We start from the raw sequence: 25,503 nt of genomic DNA on the forward strand, positions 1-25,503 counted from the left end.
ACTGTTTCTACTGCATCATCCTCTCAGAGAAAGAGAATTCTCACAGATGGAAGAATGTCTCAAAGACTAGAAGAGCAACAGGAACAGAGGATAAAATACCCCAGATCTCCCCCAGTACTTATACTGTTCTATTGCTTCCTCTTTTTCTACATTAATTTTTTAGCCTGCATTTTTTTTTTCTCTCTCATTTTTTTAAGGCAGACAGATGAAAAAAGATGTAGGAGAAAGGAGGTTTCAAGAAGTGCTGGATGGTTAGAGGTGTTTGATTAGTGAGCTAAACTGATTACTTGATCCTGGAGGAATAAATAATGACTTTGCTACTTCCCAGGCATGGGATGCCTTCTGCTGACAGTGTGCTGACCAGGCTCAGGCACAGGGAAGGTGCAGGCTGGCAGAGGTGGGTAAAAAGCTCAGACAGAAGGCAGTGATCCTCCCTACTCCAACTGAGGAGACTGGAATTGAATGGTTTGTTAGCAGCAATTCTGTAGAAGTCATTATATTGTATAATTATAATGGCATATAAGTCATTATATGGTTTTTATTGCTGGTGCTTAATACTTACCGGATGGTTCCACTGAATAAAATAGGATCTTGGAGAATGATTGACAGCCTGGATCTCAATGTCTGTAAGGGGAGCTTAGCGATATCTATACCATCAATGATAATCCTTCCTATTCAAAAGAAAATTGATAGTTTGCTGGACTGTTTATCGTGCCACACAGCTGCTGGCAAAGGCAGGGCTCACTTCCAGCTTGCAATACAGTACAGCAGGAACAGACCTTGAATTGCATATCCACTTATTCACTAATGAAACAAGTTTTGGTTAAGCAGCAAGCACAATTGTCTTGAGACTAAGCCTCAGCTGGAAGGAATATGAAGTATACCTGTAATACTTTATGAATGATTAGACACACTATTTATCTGCTTGACCATTATAAACATCTATCAAACACGAAGGTAAGAGGTTACTTCAACCAGGAACTAGTTAGTAGGGGGAACAAACATTTCAGAAAGCCAAATCACTATTGAGCACTTTGAAATTTTATGTCCAAATACAATTGTCTGGCACTGCATAAGGGCCCTTTGGGTGATGTGGCTGGGAAACTGAGGCTAAAATTTTTTTGAGATGCACAGGAAGGCACTGTGTGAGGCACGTGGACATGGCACACACAGCAGGAAATATGGCAGGAAATTCCAGGGACAGAGGCCCAACTGCAATCCTGAGTTGCTGAGTTTTCTGGACCCAGTCAGTCCTATCCGTGCCTTGTGTGTGGATCCTTCATTGTACTTGAACACCTTCCCTGTTTATGGTTTGCTCCTGCTGTTGTGATTTAACAGCACAAAAGGACTTTTGATTCTGTCAAGCAGAATTTTTATTGATCCAGCTTGTTTATCAATGGCACAGGTGTTATGTGACAGATACTGTGTTTAAACAAGGCCAGAGAGCATGTTCTGCAGATTAAAAAAAATGCATTTCAAAGCTGCTGCTGTTAAGGAAAGGACTATCAAAGCACCTTCAGGAGCTAAGCTTGACTGATAGGCAAAAAATCTTACCCTCAAAAGTGTCAACCATTCTGAAAAATGCAAGAGAGAAGGAGGATTTTCCACTGCCTGTTCGGCCGCAGATCCCAATCTGTGACACAGAAAGCAGACGAACATCAAGTGAGCGGAAATGGATAATGTCTGTATGCGACACTTAAGATGAGTGGATGGAGGAGCTGCTCTGATGCACATGATCCTCCTGACAGTTCAGTCAGACTGAACTGGCCATAACAGAACCCCTAAGTTCACTCTTTGTCTTTAGGGGCAAGTCAAGGCCAGTCCTATACAGGAACAATAGGAGAGTGTCAACAATGGGAACAAGGCAAGAGAGCCACATGGGAATGATGGAAAGCAGGTCTAACACAGTAAGGGGTCACTGTTGCTTCTTTTGGCACTGTGTGCTGACAGCAGGGCAATGGGATACTGAGAAGTGGTGTGTAGTTCTAACTTCTCACTCTAATGTATGCCTAAACACATCAAACTAAGAAACCCACACTCCTTTCCAGTGCACTACATTGTTTTAGAGAAAAAAAAATTCTGTAATTCAGTCCTCAAATCATACTGTGGTATGACTTTTCATCTGTGTGATTTCTATGATGTGCTGGTCTAAAGAGCTTCTCAGAAGCACTGCAGTTCTTTACCTTTTGTCCTGGAGAGATGTGGGCATTGACATGCTTTAGCACTGGCTTTAAGTTGCTGTCATATCGGACGCTGAGGTTCTGGATTTGGATCTCCCCTCTGTCTGGCCAGTTCTGGGGAATCTGTGAGGAAGCTGTATCAGGAGCACAGGGAGAAAAAAACCCCCAAAAAATCAACCCTCACATAATAAATTAATCAGCTCATTAAGTGATCTACTATGGTTTTCATGGCAATACATTGCAAAATCATTAAAATTTCAGCAAGCTCTTTCTGCATGCTGCACAAAACTGCACTTACAAAGGAGCCCTTCGTAATTTTCAGCTTCTGTTTTGAGAAGGCCATTGATTCTTTTCACTGCACCCAGCTGGATCTCCATGTCAGCCAGGTTACGAACCATCCAATTCAGATAGTTAGACACCTGATGTAAAGCAAATACACTACTAAATTCCAGATTTTTAGTAGTTTGCAACATTTGACCAGCATGCAGTTTATATTCCTCCACAGTAACACTTGTTCAGCCTTAATAAGCTGAAGTTGTGAATGAACAGTACGGTACACATCAACGGGGAGACAACCATGACTAAAGGTTAAATTTCCTGACTGCAGCGCACAGATACTTTGGTGCTATGGAGATCTGATCTACACCAACAGGAAAGAGGGAGGGGAACAGTAAAGACAGGTGAAAAGACATCATTTTGGTAACTTAAGGTTCGGCAGTCTAGAATGATGTACCAGGGCATAATTGCAATTGATGCACTGAAAAAATATTATTCGCAATGGAAGACAATATAAAAAATAGCTGCAATTTGGCCGTGTGTTGTTCACATATTTTGAACTAACACTTCAATTAGTATTTTATCTAAAAACTGAAGAAAGCATACACTCAAATATGTCAACCATTGAATGTGAACTGAAGTTGACACATGGTTTCAGATATGTTACAGTACCCGCTATAGATGTACAGACACCTTCGATCTTCCTGTTCATCTTTGTGCCCTGAAGAATTACAAAAAAACATTTGGGAGAGATAAAAAGGGTCCTGAGATTCTTACCATAAGAGCATACGTTAGTCCCAAGCCTACAAGTCCTGAAGAGAGTTTACTGTACAGGCAACTGGTAATAGAAGTGACAGCTGCTATGAGTACCACACATGCTCCAATGTACTCCTGAAGGAATATGAATAAGCTCCATCACTATAAGTCTATAAATGATTAAAATGTTCTCATAACTTTGCATACTAAATAACAAACCCATTGCACAGCTTGAAATAGAGGCAGAAAACACCACATAACTCCATACAGACCCTGCCTAGGAACCCATTCTCGTTGCCTTTAGCATGGCTGTGCTGTTTGGAAATGCTGCTGTACACAGAAGGAGTTGTACCAACACTCCTAATAATCTTCTAGACAAGTCAGCACAGATATCTGAAGCCTGGTGGCTGACACCATGCCGCTGGTGTTACCTGGGGTAGGAGGGAAATGCTCATGTGATCCCCTCTCTGCAGCTGACAGGTGAGTGTTGGGAGGCACTGCAGTTGCTGCTGGGTAGCTACCATCCATACTCTATTAGTCAGGCTGTCCACCCATGATGGACTTTGCTGCTTTAAATCATTAGTGATTTAACTTCCCACAGACAAGTCTTTAAGTAAAATTATGTAGGATTACAAAATGGACTGTGTAGGAGGGAAACTGTCACCCATCTACATTTGTAACTGTTTAGTGATACAGGCATTGATTAGAATCAGGAACTTCAGATGGTCTAGAACGGAACATATAAAAGGGTAGTAACATTTTATTGAAGTCATACTCGATATCTGAATTTAAGTAGCAAAAGGTGCCAGCTAAAATGGAGGTATAGAATGTGACATGAAATATGACTTAACATACACTTAGCACATATAAAAGGAGCCCAGGTTACCACAACAGCAGTACTACACCTGTATTTAACAAAGTCTGCTACAAATATGACCATCCACAACATAAAATTCCTTTATTTGCTTCTCAAGGAATTATTTTTAATAAATAATTTCTCATGCCAGGCGACTTTACTGAGCATGCTAAAGAAAAGGGCACCTGATTATCTTTGGCATTCTTTAGATGACCCAAAACAGGCATAAACCTGTCTATGTCCTTCTGCTTATTAAGAGCTTTCAAGATGTTGAAATGTTCCTGGGGAGCCACAAGGCAGAGGCCTGCTAATGATGACTGACACAGTCCCATAAAGGCATCCTGGTTGGCGGCACAGCTCGACCATCTCTGATCACTCTTCACACACAGAGGAGTCAATGTGACCTACAAAACCTACTCTTGTCTTGGAGAAACAGCTGCAGGCTATGGGGAAAATCTCTACTCCACTCACTTTCCAGGATGGGTTGGGCACTTGTTCATTACAGATAGAGCAATACAGACATAAAGGGTAAAGGTATAGCTTTGAAACCCATCCAGATGGGGCTGGGTAACAGTTGGATGCTTCATCAGATTGCTTAGAATCAAGTCAAATAAATTAATTAGGTACACACAAAACCAAGGTACTTGCCATGCGGACTTCCAGCCAGCGATTGGCAGCTGTAAGGAAAAGGGAAGCGATGTTGTTGGAATCTGTGTATTCAAGAAGTTTTTGTCGAAATTTAGCTTCATACCTAAAAAAAGAAAAAAAAAAAAAAAAGAAAGAGAAAAAAAATGACAGACCTTAGGGTCTTGGAAAAATGAAAAGTAAAATTTAATTTCTGGGGGTATATGTTCATGGCAGCTTGACACAGGGTCTAAATCAGCCTACCAATAATTCAGAGTGACATCATCTGTAGACTTTTATTGGACACATGCAAACTGTATTTGTAAAGTATCTTTGGCAGTAAATGGATGTTCTTACATTGATGAAACTCTACATGGGACCTCTGGATCACACTGGGCATTTTCTAAATATTTTATTACATGGTAACTCTAAGAGGAGACAAATCTGAAACTAAAAAAATTAAAAATATATATGAAAGAGAAAAATACATGCATGTACTTTTGAAAAGAAGTATTAAAGCTGCAGAATGCAGTTCCTCTTCTCACTTAATCATATAAGCTCAAGTTTTAAATTTTATATTACTGCAGTGCCTAGAAATTGTAACCATTTATAAAGTATTAAATGCAGAGTACCTCCAGTCATGGTAGCTCCAGTGTTAGACACACACATTTGTCCTTGTCACTAAACAAATGGAGCACTTTGGAAAACAGAAGTCCAAGCACATGGTGCAACAAAAAGTAACAGACTGGAAAAAACTGTGTTGCCCCCTCCCCAAACAGATGAGTCACAGAATACAAAATGAGATTAATGGCAACTAGGTCTGCTTACAGTTCACTATGGTGGATCTGCACCCACTCACCAGAATAGCTGCATCAATGAATTCTGCCTTGAATTCAGCAGATATTGAAGATGATTCCTGCTACACTTATTTAAACCGGGGTCTTGACAAGCATGCAAGTCAGCCAGCCACATCTTTTAGCCAGGCATATTTATTTGCATAGGTGTAAATTAATGTGATGTTAATAATAAAGTGCATCAATAATTATGTCTAATAATAAAGGAGAAGCCTGGTACACAGGACTCTTCCAGGGTAGTAATAGAAGCTTGAAGGCCTGAAGATATAATCTAAGCACCGAAAGCTTGCCCTTTTTTCCCTCCTTTATTACATTAGCAAGTTTAACAAGCTTGCTCATCTCCCCTTATAAAACTTTGCCCTCTGTATATCCTTAGCTGTTATGGTTGCAACAAGCACTACTTTTTTGTCAACTCAGCTCTCCTTACACTGATATGAGAGAAAGCTATGACAATGTTAATTGTTCAAGTACGAAGTACATAGCTTCGAGAAGCTTTCAAATTTGTTCACTGCAGAGTATCTTAATCCTTCTTCTGAGTACAGTATAATAAAGTTATGACTTTACATAGATCATTTATGCTTTGAGGATAAGAAATAAGTGCCACTTTGTGGAAATAATTTAGCTGTTCACAACTTAGCCAATGGGCCAAGACGTAAGAGATGTCTGCTGTGTGCAGTGGAGAATGGCCTGAGCTGGCTCCCAGCGTGTTGGTGTCTGCACAGCCTAGAGTGGCTGTTCCTGAAAGCGAGCATTAGCGTCACGCAGTGTTGGAGCCAGCGAGCCCTGCCTTTCCTCAGGACTAATTACCCTCAGTGCCCTACCACACAGACATGGCTGTGCTATTCTGGAGCCAATTCAGTCACATTTAACTTCCACCTCTCTATACCACGAGCTATTATGTGCTGCAGATATGCCTTACGAGATGTGAGGTATGCATCATGAGTCAGTCACACATATGCACGTGGAACGGGGACGCAGAGAAAGTTACCACTGTTAGCAGAGTACTGCAGAAATATCAGAATTTCTCCTCAGATTACTAGGCCTCTCAGAATACAGACCAGTCTTTGCAAAGCCTTCACATTTACATTTTATTATTTAGCACCAACGCTATCTGAGGTGCCAGACAGCAAACTGTAAATCAGGCCAGGGCATCTGCTGAAGGTGTATTTATAGCTGCAGCAGTAGCTGTCTTTCTGATCTCCCTCTGGATTTTTTTGGTACACTTCTTTCCTTATGTGTTCTGAGTAAGAGCAGGACAGAGTTACCAAGAGTAAGGACACTCCATGAACAACTGGTACCTCCTGGATTCCTGAATTAGTGTTATTTTTAGGGATGCTCAAGCTAGCAAGCCTAAACTCCACTTCTGCTAATATGTTAGGCAGCTGAAAAGCTACACAGTCCTAAAAATAGCGAGGTTACTAGCTGATGCAGGAGGCTGGCAGGCAGATGGAATAAAGAACTTACTGCGTGCACATGGCTGTTTGGGTCAGAGACATCAACTACTTCAGCATTTAAGAAAAAGAGGCACCAAACAATCCTTTGACAGAGGAACTCATGTCAAGGTGACAGAAAGAATCAAGAGGGAATGCTCCAAAAGACTGAAAATATTAGATAGACTGCATTGAATATTATTTATTGTATCAACACCTGAAAATATACAGCCATAATACTCTAAAGATCCTCATGCTGAAGTAGAATATATGGATAAATTAAAAAAGCAACAATTAAAAGAGAAATTGAATTTCCATAAAACTGAACATAGATGTAGCTACAAGCTAGAAAACACTGTTGGCACTTGATGAATTAAATATCCAATAACAGTAGTTAATGGAAGATACTATGCTGTTGTACCACTCTTCAGGAAGGTATCTTCAAACAAAAAGAAACAAACTTAAATTTTTTGTTCCTTCATTGAGCTTTTTATATCCTATTTACAATAGTTTAAGAAGAGTTAACTTTGTGCATTACTTCTATTATGAAATTAAAATTATAGGTTAGGAGGAATAAGCACTACCATTTCAGAGATAGAATGGTTACAGTAATAATTAACCGATAAAACGTGTAGACATCTAGATGAGATGGGTGTGGAAGAGAGTTGACTGCATTTGAGTCAACTGGGAAAGGACAAGAATAGCACTAGAAAAAAGCTGCTAAGCTCAGCAGTAGCTTTACTGGTAGCTCTACTAGTGTCAGTGTGACTGCCATTTCTGTCACACACACACACACACAACCCCGACCTGATACCAGGTACTCCTGGGCTCCTCCTGGGAGCTGATGTGGATGGAAAAATGAATCAAAACCGGCGATGGAAGACTTCACCTCCAGTTTGTGTATTTTCAAAATCAGTATAAACAACCACATTTTCAACTAGCAACCTGAAAAATAACTTAGGGTGCTGTTGTATCCTCCGAAGTCACTAGCGTGCACAGTTTATCTTACCAGGACATCGACTCACACACTAATTACTCTGCCATAACAAGTTAGTGCATATTAGTTGTTCCATGGAGACTGTCCAAGCACATAGTCTGCCACACTGCATGCTGCAGTAATTGCAAGCTAATTGAGCTTCTTAAATCACATTTGCCCACAAGATTTTCAGGCTGCGTGCAAGTGTATAGAGAGTTACCACAGGACAGCTGACACACATTAGCTTGTTTTTCTACAGTAACTCCTTCACATGCAAAATGCTTAAAGTTCTTCAATGTTTTGGAGTTCTCCCTTACCGGTATTTTGGGTACTCTGGATTTTCCAGATGATCCAAACAGCCATTACTTATAACTGCACAATTGCAGAACAGAATCAGAGATAGATATTAAAAAGTGAGGTAATGTATGCTTCTTAAAAAACTATACCTGAAGGCTCGGATGGTGGTAAGACCTTCAACAGTCTCTGAAAAATGGGAGAGTAATGGTAGCTGCGTGCTGTCATCCAGCTGCTGCAGGTCCCTGGAGAGGATTATGAAAAGAATTTTCTAAAAAGTCAGTTTTGCTGTGCAGTTATTCTCTTGAACCAGACCCAGGGAGTGAAAGGGAATATCATCACAATAATTATATATGTAAGGTTCAGACAGATGGCAAGGCAGTGCTGCATGTCTCTGAGCAGGGAAGAAAGAACTCAGGAGGATTTTTCTTTTAAAATTTGAATATGAACACTGCTGGAGTTCTGAACAGGTCTTTTCCCTTCACTACCTTCCCTCGTTTCTCCTATATTCCTATTTCTCATACTCAATTGTTTATTCATTTAAACATAATTCTGGCTCTATGCTGAATATAAATTTAATGGGATACTGCAAATAAGAGCTCGGGTTAAGCAGAAGGCAAAACGCAACAACTCCTCTCTCCCCTGTCCATCCCCAGATGACACAGCACAGCTTCTCGCTGAGCTAACAGCACAGCTCACACACTCAGTAAATGGGACCCGGCGCTCATCATTAGCTTGTGCTTCTCAGTTTCATGTTTAGTTAGCAAATCAGTGGAAGCACATGTGGGGTGAAATTCTATTTAGTCTCAGTTCCTTCCAGCAGGAAGTGAATTGGTTGCAGACTCCCTCTCAATCCATGCATATATGAAGGGATAAATGTAGCATTGCTGCAAACACTTCTTGAGCACTACTGGAAGGGAAGCTGTATGACCTTAGAAGGAGAAAAATGACAGATATGGCTGAAATTTTTCAACTTATTAAAAACTAAAAGGCACCCAGAACAAGAGAGAATGCTCTTGCATGCTGGATTCTTAATGAGCAGCAGTACCACCATGGTTATACTGCATTCTCCAGCCTCTCCCTGGCTTTACAGATTTCCACTTCCACCTGGGTAGGCAGACATCTGTTTCCCTGTTCTGTTACCACATTTCTTGGAAGTGCCCAGCACACAGCCTTTGGGGAAGACAGAATCCAGTTGTTTTTTTGTCAGCTGTGAACTCTAAGAAACTTTGATGAGGGACAAAGACCCTGCTCATGCCTCCCAGAAGTTCTGCTTGAAGAGCTGCAGACAAAGGCACTTGTAAAATGACACATTTTCACTGTAGTGGATCTGGCTCACTCTCAGACTGGGCCATGGCTTTTACAGGACCAAATTTAAACATGAAGTTCCCCAGCACTGCAATTCTGCAATGCAACCATGCGTTGCTGAAGATGTGTCTATTGCCAGAATGATTCTGGTTTATGTTCTTACCGTGATGCAACTCGGAAGTACTTCTGGATGAAGTAGCACATGATTGCGAGGGGAACCAGGGCAATGAGAAACATCGGTGTGACGTATGAGATGACAGCAAGAGCAGATACACACAGCAAAGTGGAGCGACTCAAGCACTCCAAGGTAGCTGGAATGTGCTGTATAGATAAAGAAGAATAAGCACACACAATCTTCTATAACTTACCGAGTTTAAACCAGCATTATTTCATTTTCCTTTCTCCCACTTACACAAGCACAAAAAATTTTGAGGATTTGAAACACTAAACATACAGGTCTGCTTTTGAATTGACTGCTGGGTTTTGGGAAAGCCTGAAGGGATTTCTGCATTGTGGACCACAAACTTCATGTCAGAGGATTACAGACGGGATGCAATAGGCTACTTCAGCATCTGTGTTGATCCCATGAACTGGCAGTGCAGTCTGGGATAAATACTGATAACCTGAATTTCATTCATTTCTATTCTGTGCAACAGCATTCGCATTTTCATTTCATTTGCCCACATGTGTCAAGTTAATGGGTTTAGCCACTTTTTAAAAAAGCAGATCCTCTTCATTTGGGGATATCACTGTTCATCTAATTTTGCTTCCCTTTTCTATACAGGGCATCTTAATCAAATAAATGTTTTTTCAAAGTGTATTTAAGATAATGAATTAATTCTGAACCTAGAAAATCATGATGTGAATTGATACAGTGGTCAAAACTATAGATCATGAGTAAAATTCATCTAAATGAGTGTACAATAAATGAAAATCCAGTCTTTCAGACTGGGAAAGATAGGATAACTTGGCAGCTTGAATACATTTTTTCAGTACCTGGTCAATGGTATTGCAGTCAGCTGAAAACCTGTTCAATATACTTCCCAGAGGTGTTGTTTCAAAAAACCTAAAATGAGACAAGGAATAGGAAAGATTACAATACTGATACTAGACTAGTTTGGGGGTTTTTTTTCTGTCTTCCTTAAGCTAGGTACTGTATCACAGACACAAGCAGATAAGTTGACAACCACAGTAAAATTTATCATTTTTCCCCATAACCATGGCTTTCCAATAAAATGGCAGTCTCGAACGTAACGCAACAGCAGCAAGCATGTCCCCAGCTCCCTCTGCTGCCTAAGCTATGAAAATCCTTTCAGATTTGCAATTTGAAGCCTCTTCAATTAATGAAAAATGAAAAGTCAAATTACAAGTCTTGCATTTTTCTGGGAATAGAAATGCCTAACTAAGAACAGTTGTTGTAATAATACATTAAAAGACCTTTCCTTTACATTTACATATGTAAAACACAAACTTCATTATTGCTCTGTAATTGTGAATTGTTCCATAACTCATGTTGAACCCAAAGTCTTATTCTATTTTGAAAAAAAAAAAAAAAAAAAAAAAAAAGGTTTTAAAATATCTGAAGTTTTCCCATGTATTATTTCTCCATGATTTCTGGGCCAAATACAGTTAACTTAAAAGGAAGAACCTATTTTTCCTAATGTTCAGTAACAGCTGCAGGTTTGAATCAAGCTACAACTTTCCTTTCATGCATTACAGAAAAAACTTTTACAGGACAACAAAGGCCTTTACTGGTTTCTGTGCATCCCACTGTACTCTAATGATGCCTGTGATGACACTTGTCTAAGCTCATTATCTTTTACAGGCTTGCACAATCACTGCCTGACAGCAAATATTTCCAGTGATTATGATGCACGCTATGAATGAACTGTACAACACATTGATCAATAATTGTGTTTTCTCCCTAATTAAAAACAGCAAAGAGAAATTAAACATGCAAGGAAGTAAATCTAAAGTCACGGTCAGGCAGGAGAGGTGTTTCACTAGTGTCTAGGAACTTGAGCAGCCCAGGTATCATTTTCAAAAACTGCTCAATAGTTTGAAACGTGGTGATTTTCAATGACACATTAAAAAAAAAAGTGATTCCCAGTTACTTCTTAATAAAAACTGTGCTTAGAAGATTGCCTTGAAGCAAGGAACACAAAATGACTACAAAACAATCTGTATTACAATCAGAGGAATACCTCATTGGAGCCAAAATAATTTTATTTAGTAAAGAAGAGTGTAGCTTTTTGGTGACTTTCAAGCCAGTCCACTCCACCGCTATTGATGTGACAAGACATAATACAATCCCAAGACAGCAGAGAATGCTGAAAACTTTTGAATATGGAGAATGGTTGAAATCCTAAGAAACAAAAGAAAGAGGAACAAAATTATTCACTGTAAATTATGTTTCAAATTTATTCTAAAAACACAAACACAGAACTGAAAAAATGTGAGAAGTAAATCCTTTTTCCTCCCTAAATTAAACTGACAATGAGACAATGATTTTCAACCATCTTAAACCACAGCTTATAATCCTTTGGAGAGAGGAGTGTTTGCATGAAAATAAGAGATTAATCAGAAACTTAAAATCAAAAAATACTACAAAAAACTCTGAAAAGATATATTTGATAATTTCATCTGAAGGAAAAAACCATCTTCATAGCATTTATTACAGCTCTGTTGTTTTGGTCTATTTTTTTTGAATAGGAACAGAATAGTTTTTATTTTGAAATACTAGTATCATTAAAACCCAGCATCAATGAAAGCATCTTTTAAAGATGAAAGCGTGACTCCAGTGAAATCATACATGCACCTCTCAAACATTAATGTGGATTATTTGTAGGTATTAAATCCCAATAAAGAGAACAATCTCCGTTCTAACAAAATCCCTCCACTACTGCTTTATACCGAGTACCCTGCTAGGTAACATTGTGCTCAGTTCCATGTGGAATTCACATAAAAATCAGCAAAAAAGTGTGCCCATCATAAAAAGAAATCTCTGCATTTCCCGTATATTACATTAGGTTGCACACCTCACAGTAAGAACAGTTTTTCAGCTCTAGCTCTGTCTTCCCAGAAATGGCATCCGAGGTCCAGCGCGCCAGGCAGTAGTCGATGGCCACCATGACCGTGTGCTTCAGCAGCTGGGACAGAACCAGCAGCGGCAGAAGGAGGATTCCTGCTTCGCTGAGGTACTTGCCACAGGCCCTCCAGGGCATCTTTGCTCTCTGATGCAGCACTGAAGACAGGTTGTCTTCATCATCACTTTCTGTTACTTCTTCTGCAATGTGCAAGGAAAAAGTACAGCCACGCTGACTTACTCATACACACCTTTCACTGGCACTGGCGAGTGGCAGCTACAAAACAGGTCTTATCATACAGGATAAAGAATGGCTTTAAGGTGAAATTATCTGCTCAGGCATGCGCATATTAACCTGCTAAAATTAGTAGTAATGCATGCTAAAAAGATGCAAAAAACCTTAGCACTAGGCAATCAATGTCTTCAGCCATGTTTTTGCAATTTAAAAGTACTGGCTTGATAAAAAAGATTTGCAATTTTTTCCTATGTAAAACCTTAAACAAGTGTGCTTAGCTATTGACAGGTTTGAAGCTCACCCAGCATAGATTATTCAATATTAGTCCCCTTTCATTATCAAACCACGTTCAAGTATAAGACAAAAACCTCAAAAGTTTGGAGGAAGCTATGACTTCTGAATGCTTGGAATCACTGTAGTCCAGAGGTAAAATCAATGGAAACAGCACTCTTACGAGTCACAACCCACCTGAAAAATGATTATTCTCTTACCAGTTTGAATTACATTAATTCATTCTAATATAATTTAACTGTGAAACTGTAATGTAGTGGTACTGGGCTCAAAGGGTGCCCTTTTACCTTCATCCTCTTCATCATCTTTCAGCAGAGCTTCACGGGAATACATAGTCCTGCGGAGATTTGTTCTTTCAAAAACAGTTTTTCTTTCAATAATAGTTTCCTAAAAAAAGATAAAATTCATGTGTTTTCAACCAGCAAAATACAAAAAAAAATACTACCTGTGACAAAATTTGTTTCCAATCAGAACATCAGTGAAAGATAAAAGTGAAAATCTCACAGCAGGCAGTCATAAGTGATTTATTTGCTACATCTGTATAAAGCCAAAGGACATAAATTAGATATCTGACATTAATTTCAGGTTGTCAGTCCCAACCCTCTTGGAATCTTAACTTAGAGACATATCCCTGAATTAATAAGAACCAAGATTAATATCTCGTTCTTCCTGCCTTGTAGTATTAAGGACAAAATGTGTTAATGATTTAGAGAGCTTGATATAGGCACATCTGAAAAACTTCTACCCAATGCAATGAGTAGGCATATTCAGGCATTTTTATAGAGAAAAGCAGTTGTTAGTATTGCACATTACCGATGCTTTTCCTAAAATGGCCCAATTTAATATTCCTTAGACAAGTAGGGGTTCCTATCAAGAATGGATCAGAGGCAACATTATCAAGGAAGTATGAGATGCCCAGGTGAAGGATTTATCTTAGTAGATAAATAAGAACGGTAGTAGTAATACTACGTTCATACTAAGTTAGAAATCACACACAGCATGTCAATCCTTGCTAATGCTTTCAACCTCAGAAAAAAAAGTCACATTTTCTGCAAATGTCAATTGCCCTGCCCATCAAAAACCTTCTCCAGCTCTTGGTCTTGTCGATTCATTAACGTCTTCCAGTGTTCAAAGAGCTCAGTTTCTGATTTCTGAATGTCCTTGAGTGTTCCTTCTCTCTGGATGTTACCATCTTTCATCGCAATTATCTAAAAAGTTGGAAACACAAGTGGTGAGATAAATAGCTGTGTAACTCTATTTAAGTTATGTTGCTGTGCCTGGACAGAATTTTATCTTTTCTTAAATAAAGAATATTTCCATGAAAAAATCTGTCTTCTAAAAAGACAGCAAAGTTTTCTCTTAACTCTGTCCCCTTTACTCAAGATGCTGCAAAAACAAAAACTTCCTGCACTTCACATTTTTAGAAAGGAAGGGTGCTTTTAAGTAAGTAAGAAGAATGAGGTGCCTGTCATCAGACAGGAGAGTGCATTACTCTTCCTAAATACACGTCATTAGCAGGACAAGATTTTAGAGTTCTCTTACCTCCTAAAAGGAAAAGGCTTTTAGCAACACACTGTGCGCAGCATGTTTTGCCCTCGTTCAGGCAATTAGAGACGAGCATGCTGGCTCCACCGTCTGTTTGATATCATGGACCTGATAAGGAAAAGCTAGGGAATTTGAATCCCTAAAGCTTTTAAAAGCATAAATCATGGACACAGTTTGAAATAAAAAAAAATTAAATATGCAAGATAAAGTCTGAAGGGTGTGGTTTCCAGGTTTATATCAGTGTAACTGCGTTATACACACAGTGTAACTACCTTCACTTTAGATCTGACGAGGAGAATTGGAAAATGAGGCATGTGGATTGTAAACCCACATGACATCATTAGAAAATAGTTAATACAGTGTTTATTTTTCTCTCTCCCTGGAAACTCAGAAATTTCCATGGGCAGGGAGTGGGAGACAGGTTGAGAAAATAATCTATTCCACTTATTGCTAAGAATTTACACCAGAGGAAAGGAAAAAATAAAGCAAACAAGGATCTTCTTGTGGTCAATTTATTCAGGAAACCTGTAATTGGGCTGGACTTGAACTCTTCTGAGGGTTTTGCTCTGAAGATTTAGGAGGGCCATCACATATATTTCAAATTATATTTTTATTTTAAATTCCATAATAAAATAAAATAAATATTCCTGCTGCACTCCACAGGGTAAGATTTGTCAAGGCTTGATGAGATTTGTGCTTAGGAAAAAAACCTGAATTATTTCTCAATAAATATTTTTAAATTATAAACTTAATTAATACAAATCCTTCCTGTCCTACAGGCTGCTTGGAACAGTATTTTCATAAAACATTACTGAAACCCAATTAGAAGATAATAAAAATGAAATAATTCTCATAGAGGATCTCATAAAACAAGAACTCCTACAAATGGGTCTGACATTCATAAAGAAAATGAAAAAGGCGATACTGATACAAGGCCATAGCTGAGCATATTTTTAAACTGCAAATATATATCAATTGAAAAGAGGAAGCAAAGATGGACCTCACAGTGAGGGGAAGAAGGCAGAAGATTCCTGTATCCTGAGAAACACTAACCGGAAAACCAGACCTGTGTTGAGAACAGTAGGAATTCCTAAAGGTGTCCAACTGAGGGACAAGGTCACAGCAGACACCGTAAAGGATAAATGCTGCTCACCAACAACATCATCAGAACAAGATAAGTGTGGATCTGCAGCTTCATAGTAAGTCCATAGGAAGAACAGAAAGCAACTGAAATATAATTATCTCTGGAGACTGAGTAACTGCTGCTATGGTCTGTGCAAGCTGCAAATGAGAGGGAAGTCCTGCTAGGAGGCATAACTGCATCAGTCCTCGTGGGGAAGAGGACCTGTGACATTGTAGCTGGATAACTGTAGGAGAACAAAGTGCAAGGCCAGTGTGAATTAATGAACTAAAAAAAAAAGAGAGTCCAAAAACCCCCTGACCTCCTTATCCTACTTGATTTTCTTCATCTTTGACATTTGCAATTGCAAGCTGTTATAGAAAGCATATCTTCATTTTTTTTCTATGAACTACGAGATATAAGAAAGAAACCTAATAAAACAATTGAATACTACATATTTCTCAAAATTTTGCCAGCATACAAAGGGTAAAGATGTTCTCAATGCCTTATGTACTAGTACTAACCACAAGGAAATACTGTTTTTTCCTTATATTTCCATGCACCTTAATATCCATAAACAAACCTTTTTTTGTGACAACACGGACAAATCCTAGTAACATCCCAGCACAGGCAAATACATTACTCAAATATTTCACTGTTTTGAGATTTTAAAAAAAGCAAAATTTTCCAATGTAACTAATGCTTTTGGACACTCAGTATATTTTAAATGCAGCCTGCTTTCATGAGAGTATTGCGTATCAGGTCTATGAAATTTCAGCCTATTTATAGGTGTTCCAAGATGGGAATCCCAAAATTATGGCAACCCAAACTCACTGGCTAATTTCCAAAAGATCTTTATTATGTCTCTTCTCACTAAACTACCACTTGATGGAAAGATGAAGTGAAAGCCTTGTCTGTAGCAAGACATATTTGTGCCACATTCTTGCCTCCTCCGAGAAAAATGGGAAGAGCTTTCTTACCCAGTCAGCATGGGGTAGGTACTGCAGCTTGTGAGTTACTAGCACAATGGTCCGCTTGTCTTCCCGTAGCATTTTCAGGATCCCTTCTTGCATGAGATGGTCACTTAGGTGGATATCCAGTGCAGAAAATGGATCATCCTGTCACGAGGAACAGAGGTCAGCTTTTGGAGCCAGCACTTACAGGATTTAAGGAAACCGGCAGATTTTAATACTGGTAAAACCAGTTAGATCAATATAGGCAATCAAAAGAGGCCATCAGAAGATGAAAATTGTTCTGAGGAATGGTTTTCTTAAATTATGAAACAACAAACCTTGAACTGCCTTTCTGCAGTGAGTACTGAGACATACAGCTGTGTAAATGCTATGATTTCCTGAGGCTCCTCTCAACAGATGTGTTTCACAGCCTGCGTAACTGCAGTGCCTCGTTTCTGTCAGACTCAAGACAAGGCAGCAGTGCATGTCTACAGCAGATATTACATAACTGCTCCAGGGACAGGGACAAAGAGCACATTTTTATTTTCCTTGTAGATAACTGCCTTCTGATTTTTATTTTTTTTTTTTAATCCATAAATCTAAACTCTATTAACAAAGAATCATAAAAGGAGAAATATTGATTGTTTTGATGACTCTGCTCAAATGCTTGATTTACAACCTAGATTATCTTATTCAATCAATGGATTATATGCAATTAATTTAGGCATAAACTACTCTGTACCATCTTTTGGGGGACTTGTTTACCTAATTCTATTTATATAGAATTACAAATCTATTATTCCTGCTTGCACTAGTGATACTGGCTGTAGGATTTATTTAGTATTATTATTTCATACTAATATACTACACTAAAACTAGGATTTCTTAAAAATCAACTTTTGTTTTCTTTTCTCCAGATGTTTGCTGATAAAGTAGGGTTGAATTTGAATTAAGTCTGCTTTCTGCATGACATCATTGCCACCAGTTAGTTAGGAAGAGGTATAAGCAGAGGTGAGTACTTTATTGAACTTTTATTCCTTTTAATTTTGCAACAATTTATATTGTGACTGCATTAGATACTTTAGTATTGTTGCTTTCATGTATCTACAAAACCAAAAATATCTGAAATCAACAGTAAATAGATAAATGACTGCTGAAATTCTGATAAATCAGAGCATCATAACATAGAGCACTTCAAGTGCTTTTGAAACACAGTTACTTCTGACTGTGATACAGAATTTATCCTCAAGAATGTGTGTGCAACTGTGTGTGTACACTGCGCTCGCTGAGCAAGGATGTACGTTGTCAGCTTTATTGCTGCTCTCTTCTGATCTGACACAGACCCAGACATCATTCCGAGCCCCGAGTCTGTGCACAGCCACCTCGTGTGCCATGCTGCACTTCTGCAAACTGTCAATGCCAGTTCACAGAACGTGGAGTCAGACAAGGCTTGTCCATTAAGACGGCACTCATCATGTATGATTATAATGATGCACTGATTACTAGACACCTGAAAAAGAAATCAGTTCACACCACAGGACTAGTTCAACATGCGACAAATAAAACGTGCTGAGTGAATGAACATAATTAACAATAAAATATATTGTGAATTATCACATGACCTTTTCTCATACCTGCAACAAGAAGTTTAGAGAGTCCAAAAGGTTATTGAATATGAGGTGCATGCTTGTGAGAGAGAAGCTTCCAAAGCATTTGTTTAAAAATCAGTCTTAAAAGAACTGAGTGTTTGCAAATACTAACACATAGGATTCTTGATTATTTTTGAAAGATTGGTAAGTGGAAAAAAGTTTATTTGTAGTTCCTTTTACATTATCAAACCACAAGAGAACCTGCTACTATTAGGAGATTATTGAGTGTCCTGCACAAACGGACAAAGGTGACAAAACCAAGTTACAGCCCAATATGGGATCTGTTGAATTGCAGCACCTGGCCCAGCTGCTCACTACTCTCCTGCATTCTGGTCATTGCTTGGAAATGCTCTAACACATGAAGCAAGCACGTATTAATCAGCCTAATTACTGGGAAAGGTCTAATTAACCTCCCAGACTTTTAGGGATGACCTCTAATGTGCACAGCTTTTCTAATCCCATGTGACTAATGTCTCACTGTCATAACAGCTGGATTCAAAGCACCTTGAAAACTGAGCTTAAGAAGGAAGTCTTAAATTGGAAAGCCAGCAAGCTCACTACAAGTGAGTGTGTAGGATGCATCTGTTTTTCCACCTACTAAGTTTTTAGAGCCTGCTCTCACTTCTTTTTCCATAGTACTGCTGAAGCTGGGACAGGATATACAACAAGCAGTTCAGAGTGGGAAGACAGCTTGGTTTGTTGCAGAAAGGAAACACCTGAGACACAGGACAACATTAATTTTAGGCCTGAGACACCTTAGGAATTTCATAAATAGAACTGAGACTATTTCTGAGTATCAAAGATAAAATGAAGGTTTTTATCTAGAAAAATTTATTCGAAAATCAATTTCAATAGATTGAGAGAGGAAGCACCAGCATTTCAATTTGTTTCCTAATACCCATCTGTCTGCAGCATATACAAAATGCTTACCTGCAGGCTAGCTAGCAACGGATATAAAATAAACAGTGCACATTTGGCTTAGCTCAGTGAAGCACAATGTTCTGTGTGTGTTACCCATGAAATACTCTAAATGCTCACATCTCCTGCTTCTGCTTGGAGCATAAGCGTAATGCACCTACTCACCAGGAACACAACATTTGTCTGCTGGTAAAGTGCTCTTGCCACACTGATACGTTGGCGCTGCCCTCCAGACAGATTAATACCCTAGAGATAAGCAGGAGAAAAACAATCAGTTATAAAAACATTAACTGAATATTCATATTCTGATTGGATTATCCATAGATGACTTTTTGGACAAAGAAACCCAGAGAAATTTTTCAAAAGTGTGGGCCTGCAATTCAGCTGGGAACATAGTACACAAATTGTTAGAAAAGCCGGAGCACTCTACTCCATACATACCAGAGCGATGCAAAATGTTTCATGGTTTGTGGTGACATCATGGTGTAGGTGGCATAGATACTCTGCAGGCAGTCTAAACTAGACTTCCACTCAAAAGTTAGCCTTACGAGTCTGGCTGTGTCCTGGGTTTTATTTATTTTTATAATTGTATGTTGTCATACTATATCAACTCCATTATATACTGTAATCAGATAATTGCTAGCTGGGAGGTCAGACCATTCTGAGGTGAACATTACCTGGTTGCTATTGTACTTGTTCTTGCCCCTTAGTCCCCTGCCACCACCTTGCTCTAAGTTATTTATCCTTCTGGTGATCCACTCACAGTTTCACAAACACCTTAAGCTCTCATAGGCCATAATGCTGCCAAAAGACGCTACTCCACCTTCTCCCTCCCCTACACTTCCCTCCTGCTGTCAAGAACTATTTGCTTGGCTACACAATGAACTGAGTTAGCAACTAATGTATTTAAGTTTAACATGGTAGCCACTGTGGAGATTAGGCATGGAAATGTATCCTTAAATGTATCCTTGTGGGGTAGTTTGTTGTGGTTTGGGGGGTTTTCTGTTTTTTTTTTTTTTCCTTTGTGACAGTGCCATCATATGCCAAAGTAAATTGTTTACAAATTTGTGACTTCTGTTTCCTTTCTCGTCACCCCCTAATCTTCCCTGATGTGATAAAGCTTAGTTTGCAGTTGATTAAACACCTGCCCTTTTTTAAATGAAGGAGCTCTAAAAATCCATGAATTATTTATTTTTATGTAACTCCTAAAGAAACCAAAAAATGCACTGTGAAGTCACAGTATCTGAGATAGTAGCCACAGAATTAGTCAAACATTCTGATAGCACCACATTTAAATCATTGCATCTCACATAAATGACAGTTTCCATGTTTACTGAGCAATGAGCTTTCAGACTAATGACCCAAACGTACACTTAACTAAAAGATTACCATTGTTGCCAAATAACCGGTAAGATTTTAAGAACACAACAAAATAATAAAACCCCTTCTATATATTTAAAACAAAAATAGAAGCCTGGAGCTGTTTACTGACCCTCTCTCCAATCTGGGTTTGGTCTCCGTGAGGGAGAATGTCAATATCAGGCTGGAGGGAACAAGCATCAATTACTGCTTTGTACCTGCGGAAACAAAAAAGGTAACGCAAAATCCACACAGATACTGCTAAAGAAGCACATTTCCTACCTGCAGAGGAACAAAAACTAACCAGCTGGAAAAATCACACAGTGGAAAACATATTTGTTGGCCACTAATTGTTCTAATGGGATCTTTTTCAATTACAGGCAAGTAAATAATATTTCAGCTAAGAAAAAGCATCTTAGGTCAGCTTCCCAATTAAAAATATTTAATAGTTAAAATTGGGCAAAACAAGCACAATTTATTCCATGGTATATTGTTATTGTGTAGCATTTAACTTCTTTCAAGCCCAGGGCCTTTGTTTCTTGTTTCAATGTTCAAGTATGACAGAAAAAAAATGCGCGTAGGATGTGAATACACAGCCAACCACTTCTTTTAAGGGCGAGGGGGATGGAGTACCAGCAATTAACTTTTAAATATTTTAGAATGTTTGGAGGGCACTTATACTGAGGAAAAAGGCAGCTCATTAATCCTTCACAATGTACCAAGCACTGAAGTTGTAATAGACAACATTCCCACTCCCAAACAGTTAATGTCCTTCTAAGACAGTTAAACCAGTCAGTTAGGTACGAGAGGAGAACAGCGCACGCTGCACAAATACAGTCCTTGGAAATGAAAACACTTCTACACTGAAGCTCAAGTGAGACTGAACTCTGTCTCTTGTGTCCCTCAGGAAAAACATGGTCAAAGCAGGATTGCACAGAACTCAAGGTCTTCTGTCATGTTCAGGCAGGTACAGTATGTTTGTTACTAGAGGGACCCACACGTGAACTGAGGCCCATACAACTCCATTATTTACCACACAGGAGAGTGACGCGTGCAGCAGAGCTGAAACGTGTTACCTCTGTTTGTTAAAAGGGCTTTCAAATGTGATATTCTCTTCCACTGTGGCATTGAGCAACCAAGGCTTCTGTGATGCATAAGCTACTGATCCTCTTTTCCTGGAAGAAAAACCCAAAACACAGAGTTCCCAGCTTACCCGTGCAGTAGATGTTTTTGGAAACCATTTTCTTGTAAAGGAAGAAACTGGTAATAAGTCTTCAAAAATGTTCTTTCATTTCTGTTCTTTAGGACAACCAATAGCTCTCCAATCAAGGAAATACATAAGATGTTAAATTTTCAACAGAATACTGAAATTGTTCACCTAACTGAATTTCAGTTTCTTCCTTCTTTCTGCTTTGAGGTGGATTAAATTCCCAGATTTACCAAATTTGGTAAATTGCTCAATTTGGAAAACTACCAAAGACTGAATCGCAGGTCTGTTTGGATAGAATGATAAATAAACTGCACAGCAGATCATTAGTAGTTAAGCAACACATTTCTGGAGGGGCATTCTAAGAAGATATTTTTAAGGTGTTTAAAAAAAATTAAACTCCACACATGCACTTGGGGCAATTCCCCCTGCCCCAAATACATTTGTTTTCCCCATTCTAAGAAGAGAATTTGCATCATAAAGTAAACAGGTAGTCATGGGTGGAACTTTTCTATATCTATAAACACAAGAAAACAGTACACAGGCAAAAAATATTTGCCAAATTTCCCCCTGTGGAATTGGCCCCAAAAGGTAACATCAGACAGGACAGGACCTCACTATGCATATTTTATTGCATGGGGATTATTATTATTATTGCTATTTAAAAATAAAACTACCTGCATACTAGTGAAGTAGTAGTGCTTTGGTGGTTATTGTGCACTAAGGACCTCAGTAAGGTGGAGCTGGGAGAAAGGCAACATTTTTTATCAGAGGAACTGATACTGTTGGAAAACTCACTGGCATATCACCATTTCTCCAGAGAAGGGCCAAAAGAGGGATCATACACCTAAAAGCATATCTGTTCTCTTTCCAGCTATATCAGCTAATCCAACAAAAAGATAGGACCTCTCACCCAAACATAGCCTTTGTCTGCTAGACAGCCATTACAGCACCCTCTTTCTACTTGGACCTGGATGTAATTCAAACCATGAGCTGCCAAAATACACCAGGCACTTTATCTTTTTTTATCAGGAGTTAAGGTCACTTGCCCTGCTCTTTTTTTTCAGGCTTTCACCAAGCTTGCTTGGAAGTCATTATAGGATCCAATTTTCCGTGATGACCTGAAAGAATACACAGTTACACTACCCTGCTAACATGCTTCCAAGTTTAAATGTCTGATGGCTCATTGGAATTTAATTATGTTTTATGAATTCTCTTTATTGGAAAATGAAACAGAAAAAAAGAGATAAAAGAATCCCCTAGGCAGCCCAGCCCATAGTTCCAAAATCTAATTCAAAGAGCATTCAGGTCTGCCTCAAGAGGGAAGCATTTTTTCAATTAGCATGAAATTCTCATCCCAATGACAGAAAAAATTGCTCTGAGCATTGCAACATGAACATGTATTCCCTTCCCTTCCTTTTCATTGCTTGAAACTGTGCCTTTGCTGCTCTTAATTCTCACTGCGATTGAAAAGTTACTTCTAATTTCTTTTTTGAAAAATAGTAGCAAAGTTGTGAAGAAAGGTTTTTGCAACTTTTGTAAAAAGTGTTCTTTTGTTCAGTGAAGATATGTGTGCTGCCAGGAAGATGCACTCCATGCTGAGAACCAGCACAGTGCCTGGGAACACCATTCACTTTTGGCTTACACTCTGCTTTTAGGCTATCAGTGAGAATTAATTACTTCAAGGAATTTGGGAACAAGCAATGAGCTTGCTAAAATTCATTACAGACTTAGAATTTAGTAAACCTCTCTAAATTAATCTTAATTGCGAATTGACACTAGGATGACATAACAGGGCAGATAATATTTTGACATAAGCAAAAAGTTTGCAAGTGTTTGATAATATGAGAAATCTATTGTATGTCTACAGTGCTTCTTACAATTAAAGAGGCAATCAAACAAAACTTTTACTGAAACTGTGAGAAACGTGGCCAAACATCCAGAGAACAAAATATTCTGAAACAGTGTGCAACACTTTCTCTGACAGCCTGCCTTGAACCTACCTAAGGTGTCACACTTAAAAGACTGAATGCAAACAAACGGCTTAGCAGACAAAGGCTTACGTGGAATTTATTCTGCAGGTGGAAGTAATTGCCTCCTACCCCCAGACTGCATAAACAAACATGCATTTTCATCAGTGGAGTGTAATTTTTTTCCTCTGATAACACAAGATAGACTAACCATAGCCTCATAATTATCACAAAGAGGTAGACAGCAAAATTCAACCTAACAATAAATAGAGAAAACCTTCTATGAGCTCCCTGGAGATTATGCACTTTGGCCAATACAGGATCAAGACCATTCATTAATTTAGAATCAGAAACAACATTGTCAAGATTGTTTGTTTAAAATTATTAATCTAACTCTGTCTTCACATTTCATTTGTTAAGTCCAGTAGGCTCAGTATGGATTCGAGATCACTGAAAATAAGACTAGTTAAGGGGCATCCATACATGTGCCTTAATAAACCTACCAAGTCCAGAATGTTGGCAATTTTTAAAAGAAAACAGATGCACTTAAAATACAATAGAGTTATGATTATAATGGTAGAGGAAATAATACATTGCAAAGCCTTTCCTGTGTGTTTTGGATTGCTGACTACACTTTTATCTTGATTATTTTGCACAATTCATGAATTCTAATATCAGTCAACAACTCAAAATCAAATGTTCTCCAGATATGAGAGATGTGTGCTGTCCTGTCCTATACTGCTACTGCATGAGCAAAAAAATGTACTTCCATTATTTTCAGCCTGATGGTAGATAATAGAACATTCCAATATTGCCAGTTCTGAGTATTCAGAAGCATACTTTTTTTGTTATTAAACTGCAAGGGTCACTTGCTTGTTTTTACTTCTAAATCTTGCAGTAGCTGCGTAACAGAGACAACCCATTTGCCTTCTAAGGAGAAACAACTCCTGAAGTGCAGACACTTCTGAAGAACGTTCACAGAGTCACAGAATGGCTGAGGCTGGAAGGGACCTCTGGAGGTTCCCATTAGTTTTTAAATGTTGTACCTGAATTCCGTGTCAACAGGAGATTCTCTCTCTGGGCTGCAGAAAACAAACACAAGGGTTTGGTTTGTTTGTTTGTTTTAATTCAGTTATTTAGACAATGCACATAACAACCTTAAAGTACTATCACCATGCTATAATTAAAAATACAACAAAATGACTACATATGAGAAGTAAAACTCTCTTAAATATGCTAAAATTCTGTACTATGTGATATTGACCTAAAAAAAGTATGGCTAAAGCTTCAGTTTTGAGAAGGACTAAACAATGTTGTAGAAAGTATTTAACCTATGACCAAATGCTCAAGACCTCACAAGACTTTGGCTCCAAATACTTAGTTATTAGATACATGGAACTTTGAGAAATGAAGATACATGAAGTCTGAGAAATAAGGTAAATGGGAAAAAAGAGGCTGATAAACCTAAAGAAAAGGCAGTAGAATAGCTGGTGCATCACAGAACCAAGGAAATATTCTGGTCAGTAGGACACACAGTTTAGCCTAAGGCAAGAAAAGGGACATCATATGACATTTTTTTCTCTGCCAGTTTCAATAACAAAGTTCCCACTGAGTTCA

The 25,503-nt window shown here is 38.6% G+C and overlaps 1 protein-coding gene across 1 annotated transcript in view; it reads right to left on the reverse strand.

Annotated features, from left to right (window-relative positions):
- The window catches only part of LOC104525205 (ATP-binding cassette sub-family C member 8), a gene marked incomplete at its 5' end in the record, with an annotated part of 49,656 nt that overhangs the window by 6,720 nt on the left and 17,433 nt on the right, over positions 1 to 25,503 (reverse strand). The window contains 18 exons of the mRNA XM_010168285.1: positions 563 to 671; positions 1,555 to 1,633; positions 2,184 to 2,314; positions 2,479 to 2,599; positions 3,234 to 3,347; positions 4,717 to 4,819; positions 8,399 to 8,491; positions 9,718 to 9,875; positions 10,551 to 10,620; positions 11,759 to 11,919; positions 12,593 to 12,840; positions 13,453 to 13,552; positions 14,248 to 14,373; positions 16,811 to 16,948; positions 19,516 to 19,596; positions 20,843 to 20,927; positions 21,786 to 21,884; positions 24,933 to 24,968. Coding sequence (XP_010166587.1) covers positions 563 to 671; positions 1,555 to 1,633; positions 2,184 to 2,314; positions 2,479 to 2,599; positions 3,234 to 3,347; positions 4,717 to 4,819; positions 8,399 to 8,491; positions 9,718 to 9,875; positions 10,551 to 10,620; positions 11,759 to 11,919; positions 12,593 to 12,840; positions 13,453 to 13,552; positions 14,248 to 14,373; positions 16,811 to 16,948; positions 19,516 to 19,596; positions 20,843 to 20,927; positions 21,786 to 21,884; positions 24,933 to 24,968 — 2,052 coding nt within the window. The remainder of the gene's footprint in view (positions 1 to 562; positions 672 to 1,554; positions 1,634 to 2,183; positions 2,315 to 2,478; positions 2,600 to 3,233; positions 3,348 to 4,716; positions 4,820 to 8,398; positions 8,492 to 9,717; positions 9,876 to 10,550; positions 10,621 to 11,758; positions 11,920 to 12,592; positions 12,841 to 13,452; positions 13,553 to 14,247; positions 14,374 to 16,810; positions 16,949 to 19,515; positions 19,597 to 20,842; positions 20,928 to 21,785; positions 21,885 to 24,932; positions 24,969 to 25,503) is intronic.

This window comes from Antrostomus carolinensis, unplaced genomic scaffold (genome assembly GCF_000700745.2).
Source record: "Antrostomus carolinensis isolate BGI_N321 unplaced genomic scaffold, ASM70074v2 scaffold41135, whole genome shotgun sequence".
In the NCBI taxonomy this organism is placed as follows: Eukaryota; Metazoa; Chordata; class Aves; order Caprimulgiformes; family Caprimulgidae; genus Antrostomus; species Antrostomus carolinensis.